This window comes from Sceloporus undulatus, chromosome 6 (genome assembly GCF_019175285.1).
Source record: "Sceloporus undulatus isolate JIND9_A2432 ecotype Alabama chromosome 6, SceUnd_v1.1, whole genome shotgun sequence".
NCBI classification, from domain to species: domain Eukaryota; kingdom Metazoa; phylum Chordata; class Lepidosauria; order Squamata; family Phrynosomatidae; genus Sceloporus; species Sceloporus undulatus.
Window position 1 is genome coordinate 89022144 of NC_056527.1, and position 18298 is coordinate 89040441.

The following is an 18298-nucleotide window of genomic DNA, read 5'->3' on the forward strand; positions in this document are numbered from 1 at the left end:
TACAAATCTGTAAGACAACAACGGATTAGGAGACAGACACAGACCTTGGTGTTTTCATTTAGAGTGACTGTATTTATTAATTTTTTAAAATCCTCTGAGGAGATGTCTGTAGAGGGCAACCCTGAAGCAGAATTCTCAGACAGCTTGAGAACCAAAAGAAAACAAGTAACTTTCTGATGATGCAGGGCACCTGTAGAGTTCATTTTAACAGAAAGGGTTGTCTGAAAACAATTTGTATGGTGCTTTCGCACAATATGGGAGGGGAACACTTTGACAAACTTCAAACAATTGCCTTGGATTGTGTTGCACCACACCTTTGCGTCAAATCATTCTGAACAAAGGGATCAAAGAGTGTGGGGTGGGGCAACTCTAAGAAGGATCTCATATTACTTTGAACAGCCCCAAGGTATAACGAAACTGGGTTAAGACTGCATTTCTGGCAGAAATGGCCTGGAGTCATGTGTCCAAAGAGAATTACTCTTTCTGGTGTTTCTGTCAGAGAATGCTACTGCTACTACAGTGATATTTAGCTTACAGCGTATGGGTTTTTGTTGCAGAGATGTAAAATTAACATCATCAATGTCTGCTTTTAAGTGTGAAAGGTGCGTAGTATTTCCAGTAAGGAAGAAGCCTTTCTTTTACAAACCAGATTTTAAGAAAGTTACTTTTTTGGACTACAACTCCTATAATCTACCAGGAGGCATGGCCTGTAGGGTTTCTAATTCCAGTCCAAAAAAAGTAACTTTTCCAAACACTGTAGAGAATATAGCATGGGAAATTATGGTAACAGCAAAGCAAAAATATATCTAGTGATTATTTTTATCCATTTTTATACCTTTTCATGCTATTATTTCGATAAATATGTTCTATCGTGACACCCACCCCAAAAAACTACATCTCTGTAACAGTTTTCTGGAAAAGCCATATAAAACAATAAAAGGCAGCAAGCCATATAACAAAACTGTTTATTTGGGAGAGATATGATGCTGTTCTGTATTACAGCAAAATATGAGCTGGGACCTGTTTCTATGTCAGCTAGTCACCCAAAAGCCTTAGCTCATCCCTAGCCATTTCAATCCAGTGGCATCACAAACATTTCTAACAATAAAAATGCCCAATATTTATTTGGTAGTGGAATCATAGAAAACAACAATACCAACAGTGATCAACACTCCACTCTTCCCTGTGATGTTAATTTATTTAAAAAAGAGGGATACATGAAAAGTAGAAGCTATATATTTATTCTTTCTTTTCAATGTCTTCTGCAACTACTGGATCAGCTGGGGGTTCTTCAACCATGGCACTGTTACTTTCTGAGCCAGTGTTGCTGTCACTTGTTCCTTCCTCTGCCATGCTCTCAACTCCTTCTTGTCCACTTTCTTTGTCTTCTGGTGTGGATGTCCCTTCACCATTTTGCTGGTTCTCAATAGGTTCTTCAGGAGGAGGTTCTTCTGCATACAAACATTACTTTTTGTCAGTAAGACTTTTTTTTTTGGTTATCACATTCCTCAAGCTGATGGGGCAAATGAAGTGTCCAGAGTCTGTTCCTGCCCTGATCACCGTGGGACCGTGGCAACCACACATGCCCAGCCCTGATCCAAGCCACCACCATGGTCTTGAACCAGGTGCCCAAAAGAAGCAGGTTTTTTCCGACTCCTTTTTAGCCCTGCTTGGCTTGGGGCGGACTCAGACTGGCTTCTGGCTTCATTTGGGGCGTGCGTCACCTAAATGACATGCCCTCAACACAGCTCAACAGCAGACCTTTTGGCCCATCTGTTTGAGGCCACAGTTAACATAAAATTCTTTAGAAAAATTTCAGACACAGTGGCCTCATCTGCACTGCACAAATAATGAAGTTTGACATCGCTTTAATTGCCATGGCTCAATGGTATAGAATTCTGAGATTTGTAGTTCTGTGGGATATTTAGCGTTCCATGTCAGAGAGCTCTGATGTCACCACAAAGAACAAATCCTAGAATTCCAAAGCACTGAGCTATGGAAGTTAAAGCAGTGTCAAACTGCATTATTTCTGCAGTGCAGATGAGGCCAATAATAAAATGGAATGGAATTTAAATAATGAACAGCATTAACAGAAGAAAAGGAAAGTAAGATGAACTCATCTAAAATACTTGAGATACAGATTGTCTCTACTTTATTCAAGGAGATTCTCCTGTCTGTCATCATCTATATATTTATTTGGTAAACCAGTCTGTCCCTGAAGCAGGACAGGGAAGATGTTCCTGGACTCCTACCATTCCTCACCACTGCCTGGGGGAAATGAGAATCAAAGGTTAATAATATCTACAAAGTCACAGATTCTCCATCCCTGTCTTTGAACTTAAGCTACTGAATATATAGTACAGTGAGGTCAAGTTCATTCAATTGGCAAGATATTCAGAAACACATGAAACCTTCCTTTCCCTAAACATCAGACATTACCTGTGTTAAAATCCCTAGCCACTGGCTGTGTAAGCTCCAACCACTTTTTCTAAAATAAGCTTTCACCACACCAGCCACTAGCTGGACTGCTATGGTGCAATAAAATGCTGCTCATGCGCATTCCGAAGGCTAAGGAAAAGGCTGAGTTGACAGCAAAGAGACAGAAAGGTCTCTGAACTGCTGCTGGAAAGAAAGTGAGAAGCACCACTTATGAGCTGAAAGAATGAAGAGGGAGGTAATAAATGGAAAGAAGATAAGTGCTCCTCACTAAGATGCACAGCCTTTGTTACTAAACCAAAGAGGAATTCAGTCTTCTTGACACCTTGAAATTTGGAATTACAAATGAATTCACTTTTCCAATGACACAGCTACGTACATTATGACTGCAACTTTGTGAAAGCTAACATTCTGCATGTAACAGTAATTTTATAATTATTTTTACAATTACTTTACATGGGTATGGAGGATACATGTAACACTGTTCAAGCACTTTTCAGCTGTTTCTCATGGATGTTGCCTTGTATGCTATACTGTTTTTTTTAAAACTGTAAAATAACTATTTAGTTGCTTTTAGTTACTATTGAAAAATTGGGGAACTGAAGTTACCTTCCAACAAATGTAACTATAAAATCCAATAAACAATTGGGAGGCTTGGAATTACAATGGTAGCAAACTGCTTTTTAAAAGTATGATTTCCAAGCTTTGGCTTTACCTCCTGTCAATGAGCAATACCTGAAAACAAGTTGCACAAACACCCTTCTAAAGGACAGAAAAAATGTAAAAAACAATTCTCCTCTGAAAGAGTCAAGCAAAATTATTTGACATAAACATACAGCTATATAGAGTAATAAAATAAAGAATTGAGAAGTCAAAACCTAGAAAGAATGTAACTGAAAAGCCTACAAAATGTGAAGTGCTTAAAAAAAACCCAATTACTGTACTAACTCTCTGATAATCTTAGTTATGTATCCCACTACCCCATTTTCATTGTAGCTATTTAAACAAACATATAGTGCTAGTTTCATCAAAAAGTTTACCTGTTTCCATGGGAGTTGACCCCTCTTCTTTCTTCTCCTCTGCCTTGCTAGCAGCTTGCTCTTCTTCAGTACTTGCACTGTTCTGATTGCGTTCTGCTAGCTCCGCTGCTTCTTTCTCCCTTTCCTCCTGCCGCTTACGGGCCTGTTCCTCTGCCTGAGCAATTTCTGCAGCAATCTTCTCCATGTCCACCTCTACCTTCAGGCTGCATAGCTAGTGATGAAAAGAAAAAAATGCTCTCATTTATGGATCCAGAGCATTCATTATGTTTCCAACCTTGGCCTCAAGCAGGCAGGTGGCTTGGAGTGCCCTCTGGCTACTCCAACCGTGAATGTGCCGAGTAGTGTGGGATTGGAGCAACCAGATGCTATGGTCCTGAGGCTGACTGCCATTGCAATCTGCAATGGACCAGCAGCAAGGAGCACTTCTTTTGGGCCTGGTTTTGGGCCGCCTTAGGTGGTGGCGCCACAGCTTCAGCCTGATCTGGGGCGTGCTTCATCTGAACACCACGCCCCCAGATCGGCCTGAAGCCATTTTTGTCCCATTTGTTTCGGGCCCCCGTTGCTAACATAAATGCTTATGTAGCACTTTAACTTTCAGCCTTGCACCTCTATCCCATATAATATAAGATGCTTAATCATCTTGGCCTGACTGGACCAGAAATTACCTTTTCTAGCACTCTGCAAAATCCCAGCAAACAACCACCTTAGGTTATTCTTCAGAGGCATGTCAATGGCAGACTCTTCTCCTGGTTCAAGTTATGGAGTTGGCTGAATACTGAAAACAGGAAAGTATTCAGCCAGCATCCTTAGTCCACTGGCAACTGATTAGGGATTCTGCTTACTGATTAATTGTTGGGCTTACCATGGAAATCCAATCAAAATTCTTTTGAAAACAAAAGACTGCAGGTTTCTGGTGTCTACATCAAAGCTCAAGGGACACAAAAGCATGCCTAAAGGTTTGCACATGTGTCAATTTTGAAATGATTCAGTGTGGAGGCTCACACAATGGAATACTTCTCTATTTAATTGTTGATTCCTAACATATCTCTCTCCTCCCCTTTCCACTAAAAAAGTGCTCAAGATGGATAAACAATAATAATTAAAAACAGATTAATTAAAACCATCAAAATAAATAAACATTTTAAAAAGTTTAAATGAATGAGTCTTCACACCCTTCCTAAAAGCAGGGAGAATGAGAACATATTACAACTGTTAAGGGAGCACATTCCACAATCTGGAACAAAATAGGAGAAAATCCTTTTCCATGTGATTGGCAAGCACATCTCTGCTTGCCCCATGAAGGAAAAAGAAAGGGAAAAAAGAAAAAAAGAGATGCTGACATACAAGCTACTATGTTAGAGAGACGAGGTATCTGATTCCCTCCCACTTGATATCACATAAATTCTAAATCTAATTGGTAGAATTCAAAGATATAGTTGTGTTAGCAGAATCATGACGTAGAGAGGTCTTGTAGCACATTTGAGACTAACTGAAAGAAAGAAACTGGCATCATGAGCTATTGTAGACTTCAGTCTACTTCCTCAATTGTGAGTGTCACCAAATTAATGGCAACCGGGTAAATTAACATCTAGTTGATTTCAGTGATTCAATGGGTCTACTTTAATTGGGATCAGTAACAGCATTTTGGCTTTTCTATTTGGAGAGATATTTTAGTACCTACAATTGCTCCTGAATGTGCATTCTGACATGTTACAGTCCACATACAGGTTTATTATCTTTGTGAGAACTTAAAGGACTACACAGTTTGGTCTATGTTAGACCTATTGTTACTTGTGCCAACTTCTATTCTCCCATTATTCCCTCCCAATCTGTACCCCAGGAGACACATAAATGTTCAAAAGAAACTAATTCTAGACAGGGGCTGAACTATGATAACATGGTTTGCATGTACATGGCTCTAAGCTTGGTCACCTCTTGTATTTCCAGATCAAAAATATCAATGTGGACTACTTCTACAAAACAGGCACAAGATTGTAATGGATAATAAGATTTCAACTTTCTCCTCTCAGCTTTGCAGTATCACAGATCAAGCCCAACACACACACCATCCCTCTTGATGAGGTCAGAAACTGTCTAAGCCCACAGTATAGGTAGAAAAGCTCTGGAGAACCATACCCTCTTCAGCTCATTGTTAAAGGATTCTGTACTCTCCAAAAACTTCCGCTTCTTGTCTTGATGACGTTCCTCTATCTGTAGGAGTTCAGCTTCTAGTTTCCGCTATGTGTGGAAGGGGATATTACAATATAAAGTGAACAAAGAGCTGTAAAAACATGGGAGTTCAAATGTACATGACTACTGTATTTGTCAGTAGGGTGGGGATGGCAGATTTGAAGAAAGCAATGTACATATTCTTGTTTGAAATACAAGCAGATCATTTCAGAAACAAGACAAGCTGGGCAAATGTTTTTTGACACCAGGCTAAAATACTTCTACACAGGCATTTTAACATTCTCAATGACACTTTTTGTAAGAATTATATAAGTTATAACTTGTTTTATTGTGGGAGGCAATAGAAATATGTTTTAAATAAACGAAACATATTTCTATGACAAACATAAATCTATTTTATCCTAGTTTAACTCACACAACCCCTCTCAAGACAACTGCAAAAAGATGTGTTTGAAGGTACGCTCTGGTTAAAAAAACCCAATTAAAATGCTTTAAGTGTGTTGCACAGCCAAGCACAGCAATTTCTCCTAACAAATACTTACAACAAAATAATTATTTTTGGCAATGCACACACATGTCTCAACTACTATACAAATAGGATACACTAAGCTTCTGATCTAAAGACTATAATAATGTTATAAAGGCTTTGCATGTGATATTAAAATATGTAATTTACTTGTGCTTCAATCACTTGAGCAATAAAAGCTCTATTTTGCAAGCTATCTTAGTATCATGCCCTGGCAGCATTTCCATATGTGCACCAAGAACAAAGGTAAAGGTACACACTGTTACTATCCCACACATGTGACCTTCTGCCAAGATTTTGAAGACTTTCGTTTGGGTCAAGTATTTGCCTGTGTGATACAGTCTACTAGGAAGGTAATTTTAATCTGATATATTCTGTCCCTTCAGGCCTATCAAGGAGTGTTCAAGATTTTTTTTTTAAATAGGAAAGTGTAAGATTTAGGCATGGGCAGAAGGGACTTTTTTGTTGATGGTGTCAGTATGGTAAAACAATGCAGTTCTGGACCATGAAATAAAACAACTATTTTTTAAAGAGGGAGTTCATCTTGTATGCTTTCAATTCTAAACTATGATGAAAGAACGTTTAGCCCACATATTAAGCAACTAGGGATGTTAACAAAGAAGCAGAAAGATAGGCTCTGTCATTTGCATTTTAATGAAAAGTTCAAGATTGCAGCTCTGTAACAGAGCACAGCATGTGCAAGAATGTTTGAAGAGTCAGTCCACACCTTTTATTGCATTTGATTTCCCAGCAGATACAGTGTGAAGCACTGAATGTTAGATCTCGCCCACAGCCGTCTCAAAAGGGAGATTCAGAGAGCTTTTTGTGGGCAAAAAGATTCATAGGGCTAGCATACATGTTCAGGTACACTAGGTGATTTGTAGGATATTCTAAAGATGCTTTATTAGAAATACACTTAATGTTTAGAACAGGGCTTGTGCTTTTTTGCCCTCCTGCATGAACTTTAAAGCCCAGGGGAACAGTGTCAAAGTGTTCTATGTGGCAAGGACTGCAATGAATGCTGTGAGCTGGGAGGAGTAGAGCAAGAAAAAAAAAAGCAGTTGGACATGACTTCAAAACCTTGTCAAAGGGGAAACCTTTACCTTTTTCTTAATAGGGACATGTTTAATGGTTCTAAGATATTTATTATACAACATGGGTGCCTAAATTATATAGACACATGCCATATAAAAAGCCTATTTATGTTTATACTTTTCAGATATGCAAACTTTACCTGGTGGACCATTAAGGACTGGACTTGGCGCTTGAGAACCTGCATCCTAGCTGTGGTGACCACTGATCTGACATCAGGGACTACACTTTCACTCAGGATCTCACTTATTAAGCGGTGGTTTCTCTGGAAACGAGCTGTGGCAGTGTGTTTCATAGAAAACCCATCATCATAATCTGAAACAAAGACATACATAAGTGAATGATAAAGGATTACAAATACAGCTTGCACACTGTTACCACTGCTAAACATTGCAGGTCAGTCTGGACACATAACCTTGCATTCTCAATTACTCTATTTCCCACTTCTTTCTCCCAAAAGCATGTCAGATTTTCTGAAATCACAAAGAATAGGAGCATAATTAAGTGTAACACTTGTAGTTGTTTAAGATCTGGAGGCTGCCTGTAGGACAGTAAAGGCCTGCCTTCCAGAGCTTGTGAGTGGCTGTTCTCCAGAATTGGTTGCAACTCATTGATGGTGCATTAGTCTCAGTGGGGACAAGCAGTCATTCACAACAGGACACATAGCATGGATAGTAATACAGAGACAAGATCCTGCCATAAACCTTGATGCCAATTCTGTCTCCACATCTACTGTAAGAGCAGTATTAATAAGTAATCCATATTACAGGGGCCAGTAACATCACTCACAACATCAGAGTACATTCACTTGTTCTTCCTCCAATGTGAAATACGTTATCCTATGCCCAACTACACTGGACAAAAGGGACAGTGACTATTTAAGAGGATAAGGGACACAAATCTTGATATTAGAAATGGCAATAACCAAAAATCAACTGCAGATCATTTCAACTTTTCTGGACATACAGTAAGTGATTTACAGACAGTGTTCCTTGAACAAGGAAATTACAAAGGAAGATTAGAAAGAGAAATAGCTGAATTGAATTACAGCACAAATTCCAGTCCATTAGCAGATATGAACAACGACAATAGCTTAATGGCATACTACATATATGAATACAGGAGTTCTTGCAACTGCACCTTTAATGAAAGGAACCTTCTCAAGAGAATTTTGAACCCTGGAAAACTGACTTTTGGTAAGCAGATTTATTGCCTTTCACATATCACACATCAACACTAACTGTAAAGAACTGAAAGGCCTGATCATCTTACATAGCCCTTTGAAAATTTAGGACAAGGGTTTTGATTTGCATCTTTTTGGATCCTATTATTTCCTACCCCACTACCACAATTGTAGAAATATGCTTTATGCGTGAGGCTTCAATACCACCTGTTACTGCTTCCAAAACAGTGAGTGTTCATGCAAAAAATAAAAACGAGTTATTTTTAAAGGTGCTGCCACATTATTTTCTCCCTTTCATTCCTCCTTTTTAAACTGCAAGACTAACACGGCTACTTCTTTGAAAATTCATCATTCTATTACAGTGTGAAAGAGAAAAATTGAATTGAATAGCTACTTCCTTAAGGGCTCAGATGGAAAACATGTCACCTTCAAGATGTTGCTAAACTGTGGCAACCACTGCTTTTAGTCATTGGTTATGCTGCTAGGAGTGATGGAAGCTATACTGCAACAACATCTTGGGGAGGGGGGGTACACATTTCCCAAACCATCCGATGATCATCCAGTGAGTTAATGTTTAAACTGAGATTTTAACTGATAATGATATGGTTTAAACTTCATAACCACAATATTATTCTAGGTCTCATACCCAACAATTCCTAATTTGAGTATCAATAGACACAGGTGCTCCCTCTTATAAAGTAGTCTTGGATACATTTGCTATTAAATGATGCTAATTACACCACATTCTGATGCATTTTTAGTCAGAAGCAATTTTCACTAGGCTGCATAGTGCTGACTCCTATGTTAGTATATGCAGAACTGTAACACATGAACAGATGAAACCTTGTAAATAAGCCCACAGAACACTAGCCTTCAAAAATGCTCCCAGCCTGCCGGGACTGGCAGTCACACACAGCATGTCCAGCGTTGCCAATTTCCGGGCAATTCCCCAGAATCCAGGGAATTTAATTAATTTCTTTCTGGGGATTTTGACTGAATATTCTGTTAAATATTGGGGAATCCTGGCGATTTTGGTAAAACATTCCGGGGAATATCCTTGAGGCTTGTTGGCAACACTGATCATGTCACCCTCCTTGGACAGTGGATAGCGTTTCTATTCTTCTGCCTTGTAGCAGTTTACCTGGTTTCTGAATTGGATGCAGAGGAACGATGTAGTATTTCAAACCTTCTCTGCTGGCCCACCCACTCATTCACTCACCTGCATACAATTTCTCGTGCCTCAATTGGATGTAAACTTAAATACAAACTGGATTAACCATATTCATAATGGAAGAGATGTATGATTTCTATAAATTCTGAAACCATGCAAAGACCCAAATTAGGGGTGGGGATCTGAAATTTTTGGAAAAATGTGAATGAACTGCAATACTTACTTTCCTATCAGCCTAAACCTATTATACTGCTTCTTACTGAAGTAAGATACAGTAGAATGCTTGCTTCATCACTTGGGGCCAAAATAAAACTGTTTTGGACCACTTTTGAAGTGTGCTGTTTAAATGATGCATGTGTCCTAAGAGGCTGGAGGCCGCGCCAAATCCATGCTCCAGTCTTAAGAACTGGAGCGCAGTTTTGGCGCAGCTTCTGGCCTCTTAAGATGTATGTTTCATTTAAATAGCATACCTCCAAAGTGGCATGAAGCAGCTTTATTTTGGCCTGTCTGTTTGGGCCCTTAGTTAGTATGTAAGACCATACTGTTTGGCATATTTCTGACATTTAATAATGTAAAAGCCTTAGTTCTGTATAAGAAATAAAGCCTTTACTTTGTACTAAAAACCCTTAAAACTGCTGAAATCTATGCTGCTTGCTAACATACAGCTATTGTATGTCATTTATGAAGTAGGAAAAAAAAAGAAAACATAAACTACACTTTTTAAATTACATAAAATAAAATGTGTTACTTTGGCCAAGAACAGTCTCATGTACTCACAGTCTTAAACTGGCTAACAGTAAATCTGGGGAACAATACTCAAAATTAAAACTGAACATTAAAAACATAAACACTTCAAGAGCATATTATTGTCTCCAGTAACCAAGCCCCTTCTCCATGAACTTCTCATGAAGATGGTAACACCTGCTTGGTGCAGCAAAGTTTTTCATGCATCTTGAATGTAAGTGCTGCTGTGCTCTAACTCTAACTCTGTAGACTTCCACATACAGTTGGTTCCCTGTATCCCTGAGTTCTTTATCCACGGATTCAGCTATCCACAGCTTTAAAATATTAACACACACACAAATACACATACACACACATTCCAAAAAGCAAACCTTGATTTTGCCACTTTATATAAGGGATACCGTTTAATCACACCATTGTATTTAATGGGACTTAAGCATCAACGGATTTTTGGTATCTACAGGGGCTCATGGAATACCATGGGCATTGTACGGTAGGTACAATGTCCTTTATTCTGAGTAAGTAAAAACCTTGTCTTAAAAAGCATTCCAATCATTCCCAAACAAAAAATATTTCACAGAATTCCCCTCCACCCAATTCAGAGTTTCTCATTTTCCCACTTGAAAAAATGTCCCCATGTCCCCATCTCCAGCCTGATGCTTCCAGGCTTTTTTCAAGGCCTTCAGAACATCTACTTTGTTTGTATGTCATCTACACACCCGTAGATGTGTACATACTAATGCACAGTATGCACAGAAAAAAATAAATACACAAATTGTTTCAGTGACAGCTGGAGAAGTAACCTTTTTCCAGATGAATGCTCATGTGCTGTTGCTGAAAGCATTTTTTAAAAAACCATAAGCACTGGAAGCCCTCACCCTTTTTTCTGTCATCTCCTGCAGACTATAGTTACGTGAACCAGATTGCAAACTCACACTCACCTATTCTCTCCGACCCTGCTGGAACCACCTTAAAACAAGTGGAAGAATGCCAGAGACAGTAAAGCAGCAAAGATACATCACAAAGATTTTTTAAAGGTGGTATGATAATATAGATTTGATTTTGAATCTAAATAAAGCTTTATTTTCAGGGGAACCACCTGGAATTTCAAGCCTAGTCTTTCCAACAAATAGGAACATTGGTTCTTATCTGTGATATGTCCATTTCCAGTAGATAAGAACCCCACATCCTGTAGTTTCTCAAACTACAGGGTCTGGGGGTCTTATCTACTGGTAAATCTACAATTATTACAAGTGCTGAACTTCTGAGTGCAGAAAGATCTTCCATATCAGCTGTAAATAACAGTACACCCACACTGTATCCTCCATGCAGTGTGAGGAAGAACATCATTTTAAGTCTTATTACTTATGTTTTTCTCTTATAGTGAGTACAGCAGACCTACTAATCTGAAATGTGGGAGGGTCTGTGGTAATTTACCTAATAATAAGGAAAAGACATTCTGCACATGTTTAGGGGTTCTATAGTAGCCTTTCCTCAGTGCTGGAGGGGTGAGGCCTGGTAATAAACATAGAAAACAGTGCTAGGATGCCCATAAGAAATGCTAACCTCCCCCAGACAAAATATTGCACCATAAAATATGAAAATATCATTGCAATTAAAGCTATTTTGAGAGATACAGAAGTCTGGATTGCCTTGAACAACTTTGAGGGAATAGTGGCATTACTACAATAAAAAGCCCATGATTTGGAAGGGACTCAGGGACAGGGATTTGTTCCTAGCATGGTAGATTATGACTTTTGTGCAGGTTAGAAATCAGAAGTCTGGGGCTTCTGATAGTATGGTCAGCCTTCCGTATCAGTATCTAGTCATCTACAGATTAGAGCATCCATGGAAGGTCCCACCCCATTATTGTGAATAGCAACATGTGCATGCGGGTACACCAATATGGCCACATGCATGTTGTACATCCATTGACAATAATGAGATTTGAGGTCCCTCACTTTTTATTATCTGGGGGAGGGCTGATAAGGTGGGCTGACAGTAAGAGTTTTAAAGAGTTATATGGACTGTAGTTTACAGTGTTACTCCTGAGGAAGGATCATGTCCAAAATATGTTGGTCCTGAAATAAAAGAGTTTCTCTAGCATTTGGAATGCTCTCTCCTCCCTGGTCCCACACTCTGTATAAGGTAAATACCCATCCCTCTGTGGACCAGAAACCTGGGAGCATTTGATAGTAAAAGCCCAGTCAGCCAGGAGGTTGTACTGGATGTGATAAAAAGAGACTCCACTGCCAAGGAGGACAAAGATCTCTCTTGTGAGCAGGGAAGATATTCCCCTAATCATATATTCCTCTTCTCATCATACTTTCTGAGCTGCCTTGCAAAATGCAGGCCTTGTTTTAGATGGGAATCATACTGACCCTTGGACCAAGCAATGCTGCCCAGAACTGTTCCGCATAAGCTAATGGTTTCTGGACTTGCAGGTACTCTTGCAGAAAGGGCAAAACCTGATTTCATTTCTGACATGCAGTAATTGAAGATGCACACTGATAACTGCCCCATGGTCAGTACATGTCTCCGAACACAAAGCCTCTTAAATGTCATTATCTCTGCTTGTTAAAGGCCAAGATAAAACAGAAAGAACTCAGCTGTCAGTGAGTCTAATTTGTCTCAGAGAAGTCATCAAGATGGACAAACAAGGTTTTCAAAGAGACTGACACTAAAGGAAATGTGATCAGGTAGTGGATGGATGGATGAAATCCCCTCAAACAGCCATAGGTGAGTAGAACACTGAGTACTAATTTGCCCAAGCTCGACTCAGGCTTGCATCCTTCCAAGGTCGCTAAAATGAGTACCCAGACTGATGGGGGCAAATTAGCTTACTTGCTAATTAGCTTACTTGCTGTTCACCGCTATGATCTTTGGAATAGCGGTATATAAATAAAACAGATTATTATTATTATTACTGACCCGTTCAAATTGGATGATCCCACCTCTTGAACTGTTCAGGACAAAAACAAACTGAAGTAGCACACATGATAGGAAGTCTAAGGTTTCTCCAGCAATTCACTTGAACTGATTGGACATGGTCAATGACTGGCCATTACATTTGTTAAAAACAGTTGAAACTCTAATTTTTGCCTCTCCAGTTCTTTCTACAAACTGACTTCCAGGTTTGATCCTGGATTTTCTATGGTACATTCTTCATTCTGTTCTAATCTCAGTCTGTGAAAAAACCTCATGGCCTTTGTCCAAGTGCTGTGGTGTTGCTTCTGCTTCTATTCCCCCACTCCTACACCAGGAAAAATGTCTGAAGAGCAAGTGTCTCCCTTTCCCCCACCAAACCAAACAACTGTGCAACAGACAAAAGGCTGTTTAAGGGGTCAAGCTCAGGAAAGAAGTTCAGAGCACTCAAGGAATTAAATCAAGGTATACTTCAGGAAGCAGCATTAAAAATACTCAGTTGTCTGCGAGGATCAGCTGGTATTCTTAAGCACCATTTTTAGGCTCTCATAAAACCAGGCACCTAGAATTTTTCTACTCCTGATGACAAACTTTGCACAAGCTGGTGACAGAACCAGATTTGAGTCTGTAGACAATAATCATTAGCAAACGGGGTGGCATACATAAACACCCAGTATGTATTGATGTATGTATTGAGTATGTATGCAGTATTGCTGCTTGAGTTAAATGCAGCTCATTCTACGTTCTTCTGAATCTCAAAATAAGAAGTTATATCAAACAAATTCCCCAACAGAGTCAAGAGACACCTCACCACCAAGCTGGTAAGAGTGTGATTTAGGCTGAGGAACTATCCTGATGGTTACCATTAGAGAAATGCCACTGCCAATTACCCTTCAGTAAGGTGTTACAGTTGTACCATGGTTCAGAGTTGCACTCACCGTCTGGGTCTTCAGCAGGCTGGATACTCATATAAGGTTCACCTTTCTCCATACGGGACTGCCTTTGCCGGCTTTCTTCTTCCAATGCTGCTTCAGCCCGGCTTTTTGCATTGATGTAGGCAAGGTAAGCAGGTGAATTATGATAGGCCTTCATTGACTCGTTGTACTCTATCTACAGTTTGACAGACATATATATATTTAAAAAACTGAAGTCAAGACCATCTCCCATACCCATGGGAAATTCTTCTGACTAAAACATCCTCGTGGTAAACAAGGACATTTTCACATGAAGCAAGGAGTGGACATCTCAGGGCAGCTTACTGAGATTCAACTGCTCTCTTCTGCAAGGGTTGGGTTGCATCTAAGCATTTCAGTGTGTCCATATATAATGAACAGCCAGGGGAACATGACGTTGGGAGGAATGGAAGAGGAGAGTGTCTTTAACTCTGCTTTACTTCCAGGTGCCTTTATGCTTACAGTTGGGGCAGAGAGGGAGGGCACGCAACCTCGACTCAGGTTTAACTGTACGATTTTGTGGGTGTTTGGGTGGGCTCTTTCAAGCCATCCAAGGTATCATGATTCTATTATACTCTCCTTAAAACTCCTGGGTGATCTGGCCTTGTACAGCAAACAGTTGATTCAGTTTTCTTCCCTCAATAATGCTCTCGTATGTGAGCCCGTTTTATCACCTCCGCCAGAACCAGTCTTTTTTAAAATATATTTTATTTTTAGCTTTGTGCATATGAGAGAAACAGAGCCTTCCAGCGTCATTTGGGAGTGAGAGAGGGAGATTTCTTCTGTGTACCTTTTCTGCTTCATATTCATTTAAGTACTCTTGCTTCTCTTCATCAGTGAGGTCTCGCCACATCCCTCCAATGATCTTCCCAATTTCCCATAACTTCAAGTCAGGGTTGGACGCCTTCACTTGGTCCCAGACCTTAATAAAAACATCTGTAGTAAAGCTCCAGCTAACTAAATACTTATAATATTAAACACATCTTTGTAATTATCACCACCACGACTATGGTCCTTTCAGAGAACTATCACCACAAGCAAGGCAACATTAAGACAGTTATTTTTGACTATAGAACATCCATTGCATTTTTCTGGGACAAGAGGACAGTGGTACAATGGTTATCCACTGCCTGGGTTTTATTCTCAGTCGCACAGCATCCTTTTGACTGTATCCTTTTGACAGCAGGTAGTGTGTACATGCCCTTAAATCCTGCACATGTTTCTTCTCCTTTGCCTTAAGAGAGGCCGCTGGATGAAACAATTTTTTTTATAAAGAACCAGAGACAAAAAGACAAGTAACATAGTTCCTCCTTCTGGCTCAGTCACTCCTTGATACTGGACTGGATCAGGCGCTGTCCACAAGACCCAGATGCTCATTATATCAGGAAAAAGTCACCGAATTAAAAAAAAAAAAAGAAGGGTGGCGCTACACCCTCATTCCCTCTCCCTAAAGTAAATGGAGAAGAGAACTAAAAAAAAACCTTTAAAAGAAAGAAGCAAAGTAGCTCCTATTGCAAAGTCCAGTTATGGAGTTGCACCAATCCTGCTTGGCCACAGAAAGTGGTATTTTAACATAGAAAAAATTCTGTCAATAGGTCACCAGATGCATCCTTGTTAGTAGAGGAAGTGGTAGTAAGTTTTAAGCACATTTTTTTTTACAAAAAAAATCAATAAATTCTTCATTTTTCCCCCGACAGCAGGGTGGCCATGTTTCATTCTGTGGCGAAACTTATTTTCCCCCTTTCATTTGGGTAGTTCACTATTGCCTTCACTGTGAAAGGAGAGACAACTGCATTCTTAAGTTTTCCCTTAAAGGAAAAGAAATATAATAAGCAAAGCACTCAGATTTAATTTTTAAACTGAAATACATTTTAGAATAATTACAAAGCAGGTTAAGCATGAGTCCTGATTTTAAGTATCAGTTGTTGAAATTAAGACCAAGTGTCTTGTACCCACCTTCCTACTGTACCTCATATAGGGCATGAGTGGCTTATCTGGAGGCTTGGGGGGCTTGGGGATTGTAATGCCTGATGATGCCTAGAGAAGAACCAAATAATATCCACTGGTTATCTAAACTCAGACATTTAAGAAGTGCAACCCCCCCCCAAAGTTTTCCAAGAGACACAGGCAAGTAAGTAAGACACAGGTACAGGTAACATAACTAGCTCTCATGAGAATACTTGCCAACGTCAAAGTCCATAGAATCTTAAAAGAGCTTTTAGAGTATAACAATTCTGTCAATATATATATTTGCAATACTATGTACAACAACTTGAATGGCATCTGCAATGATCCATCCTCTCTTTCCATTGAGAGCACTTGTTACTATACCTGCAATAACTACCTGAGGTTACATTCACAGCTGTCTTTTGAACTCCTGGTTGAAACCCAGTAAGAACATCACTTTTACAGCATCAATTAGCAGAGCTCAAAGGGGATTTAACAATTACTGATTTCAAACTAAATTCAAGCCTAAGTTGTTTCAGGCTCCAAAGAAGTGGCTCTCTTACAATGGTCTGTGCAGCTTGCATCCCTCCAGATGCTACTGGATTACAGCTCCCTCATCACTGACTAGGACTGCTGGGAGCTGAGGTCCAACATCATCTTAAAGGTCACAAGTTGCCTATTCCTGTCCTACACGTAGTAAATGAGCGCAGAGATTTTGTTTGATAGGGCAAAATCTAGGCAAATTTTACTTCCTGGGGAAATGGTGGTAATTGCCCTGAATTTTCAAACATTGCTCCTCTTATACTTGCATCTTGAAAGTACTTAAAATAGCTGCTAGATATTACTTATGATTGCCGTAACAGATTTTGTTTTGAACTTCCACTGAAGAAACACAGAATATATTTTATCAGGGGACACAGTTTACAAGAGTACAGTGGCAAACCAGTAGCAAAGTTCAGGTGTGAATGCAACCTCAATGCTAAACAAAAGACAGATAACTTTAGGAGGAGGAGGAGAGAAAACAGAACTGCAGTAATATGGACATTCTTTCATTCAAGGCCTTCTCAAATAACACTTATTCCATAAAGACAGAATAAGAGTGGGGAAAACCCCAGAATGTTTGTTGGAACAAGATCTCTGCAAGGCTTGCTCCCTCAACCTGTACATCCTATGAGTCCAAATTGTACTGTCCGAGTCCAAATTAGTTTGTGAGTTCCTGGAGGGACCTTTGTCTTCCTTAAAGGTTTGTACAAACGCCAAGCACCTTGCCTGTACTCAATAAGAAAGAAAAGAAAGAGACTAAAACAAAGAGGTGTTATTGGCCAGCAACTGTAATGACCCTTTCTCTCTACAAAAAAATTCTTTCAAAATGCAACACTTGGACAAATACATTTATTATTTTCAGAGATGTGCTGACATTCCAGTCAAGTTTATCAACAGATTGGCAGAGAGATCTAATACCTCAATCTTACACATTTTCTTTTAAAAAACTGTTTTCAATGGAATTAGTTCCAAAGCTCACAAGAAGTTTCAGCACTATGTGTGTGTATATATATCCCTTCAAGTTGCCTGTCGACTTATAGCATGAATACATATGTTGAAATCAGTGTGATTTCCAAGTAGTAGCTGTGATCCACAATTATGATAAATGGACATTTATGGGCACAAAGATCATTCTTCTAAACTGTTGCTGACAGTGGGGGATCTCTCATTCCAACGGAAGAAACGTATCTACATAGGATTTCTTGGCTCATATGAACGTCTGCCTTCCATAAAAACTGATAGGTCAGCCTTTGTGAAGAAAATTCACCTGCATGTTGGAACCCATAGAGGTCTTCTGGAATTATGTTAGTTTGCTTAGGATCAAGGGGTAAAGATACAGCTTTAGATCTATCTGATCGATCTCATGGACTGGTAAAGGACTAGGACTCCCTAGTGTCAGGTAAAGGATGTATAATAAAAGCATTCTGCAAAACCTGGCCTCCGGCTTTCTAGAAGCAAATGGAAATTGTATTTTTTTAAAAATTGAGAAAAACAGGCTTTTCTCCTTGCCATTTATGAAATGCTATGAACAAATCAATGCATACATCA

General features: G+C 39.4%; 1 protein-coding gene across 2 annotated transcripts in view; it reads right to left on the bottom strand.

The window, feature by feature from the left end:
- Positions 1 to 951: 951 nt before the first annotated feature.
- SMARCE1 (SWI/SNF related, matrix associated, actin dependent regulator of chromatin, subfamily e, member 1) overlaps positions 952 to 18298 on the bottom strand; it is a 29049-nt gene continuing 11702 nt past the window's right edge. For both annotated transcript variants that reach the window (XM_042473468.1, XM_042473467.1), the window contains exons 5-11: positions 16217 to 16297; positions 15051 to 15182; positions 14246 to 14417; positions 7427 to 7599; positions 5613 to 5714; positions 3477 to 3687; positions 952 to 1451 (exon numbers count right to left, since the gene is read on the bottom strand). In XM_042473468.1, coding sequence (XP_042329402.1) covers positions 1240 to 1451; positions 3477 to 3687; positions 5613 to 5714; positions 7427 to 7599; positions 14246 to 14417; positions 15051 to 15182; positions 16217 to 16297 — 1083 coding nt within the window. In that variant the 3' untranslated portion in view covers positions 952 to 1239. The remainder of the gene's footprint in view (positions 1452 to 3476; positions 3688 to 5612; positions 5715 to 7426; positions 7600 to 14245; positions 14418 to 15050; positions 15183 to 16216; positions 16298 to 18298) is intronic.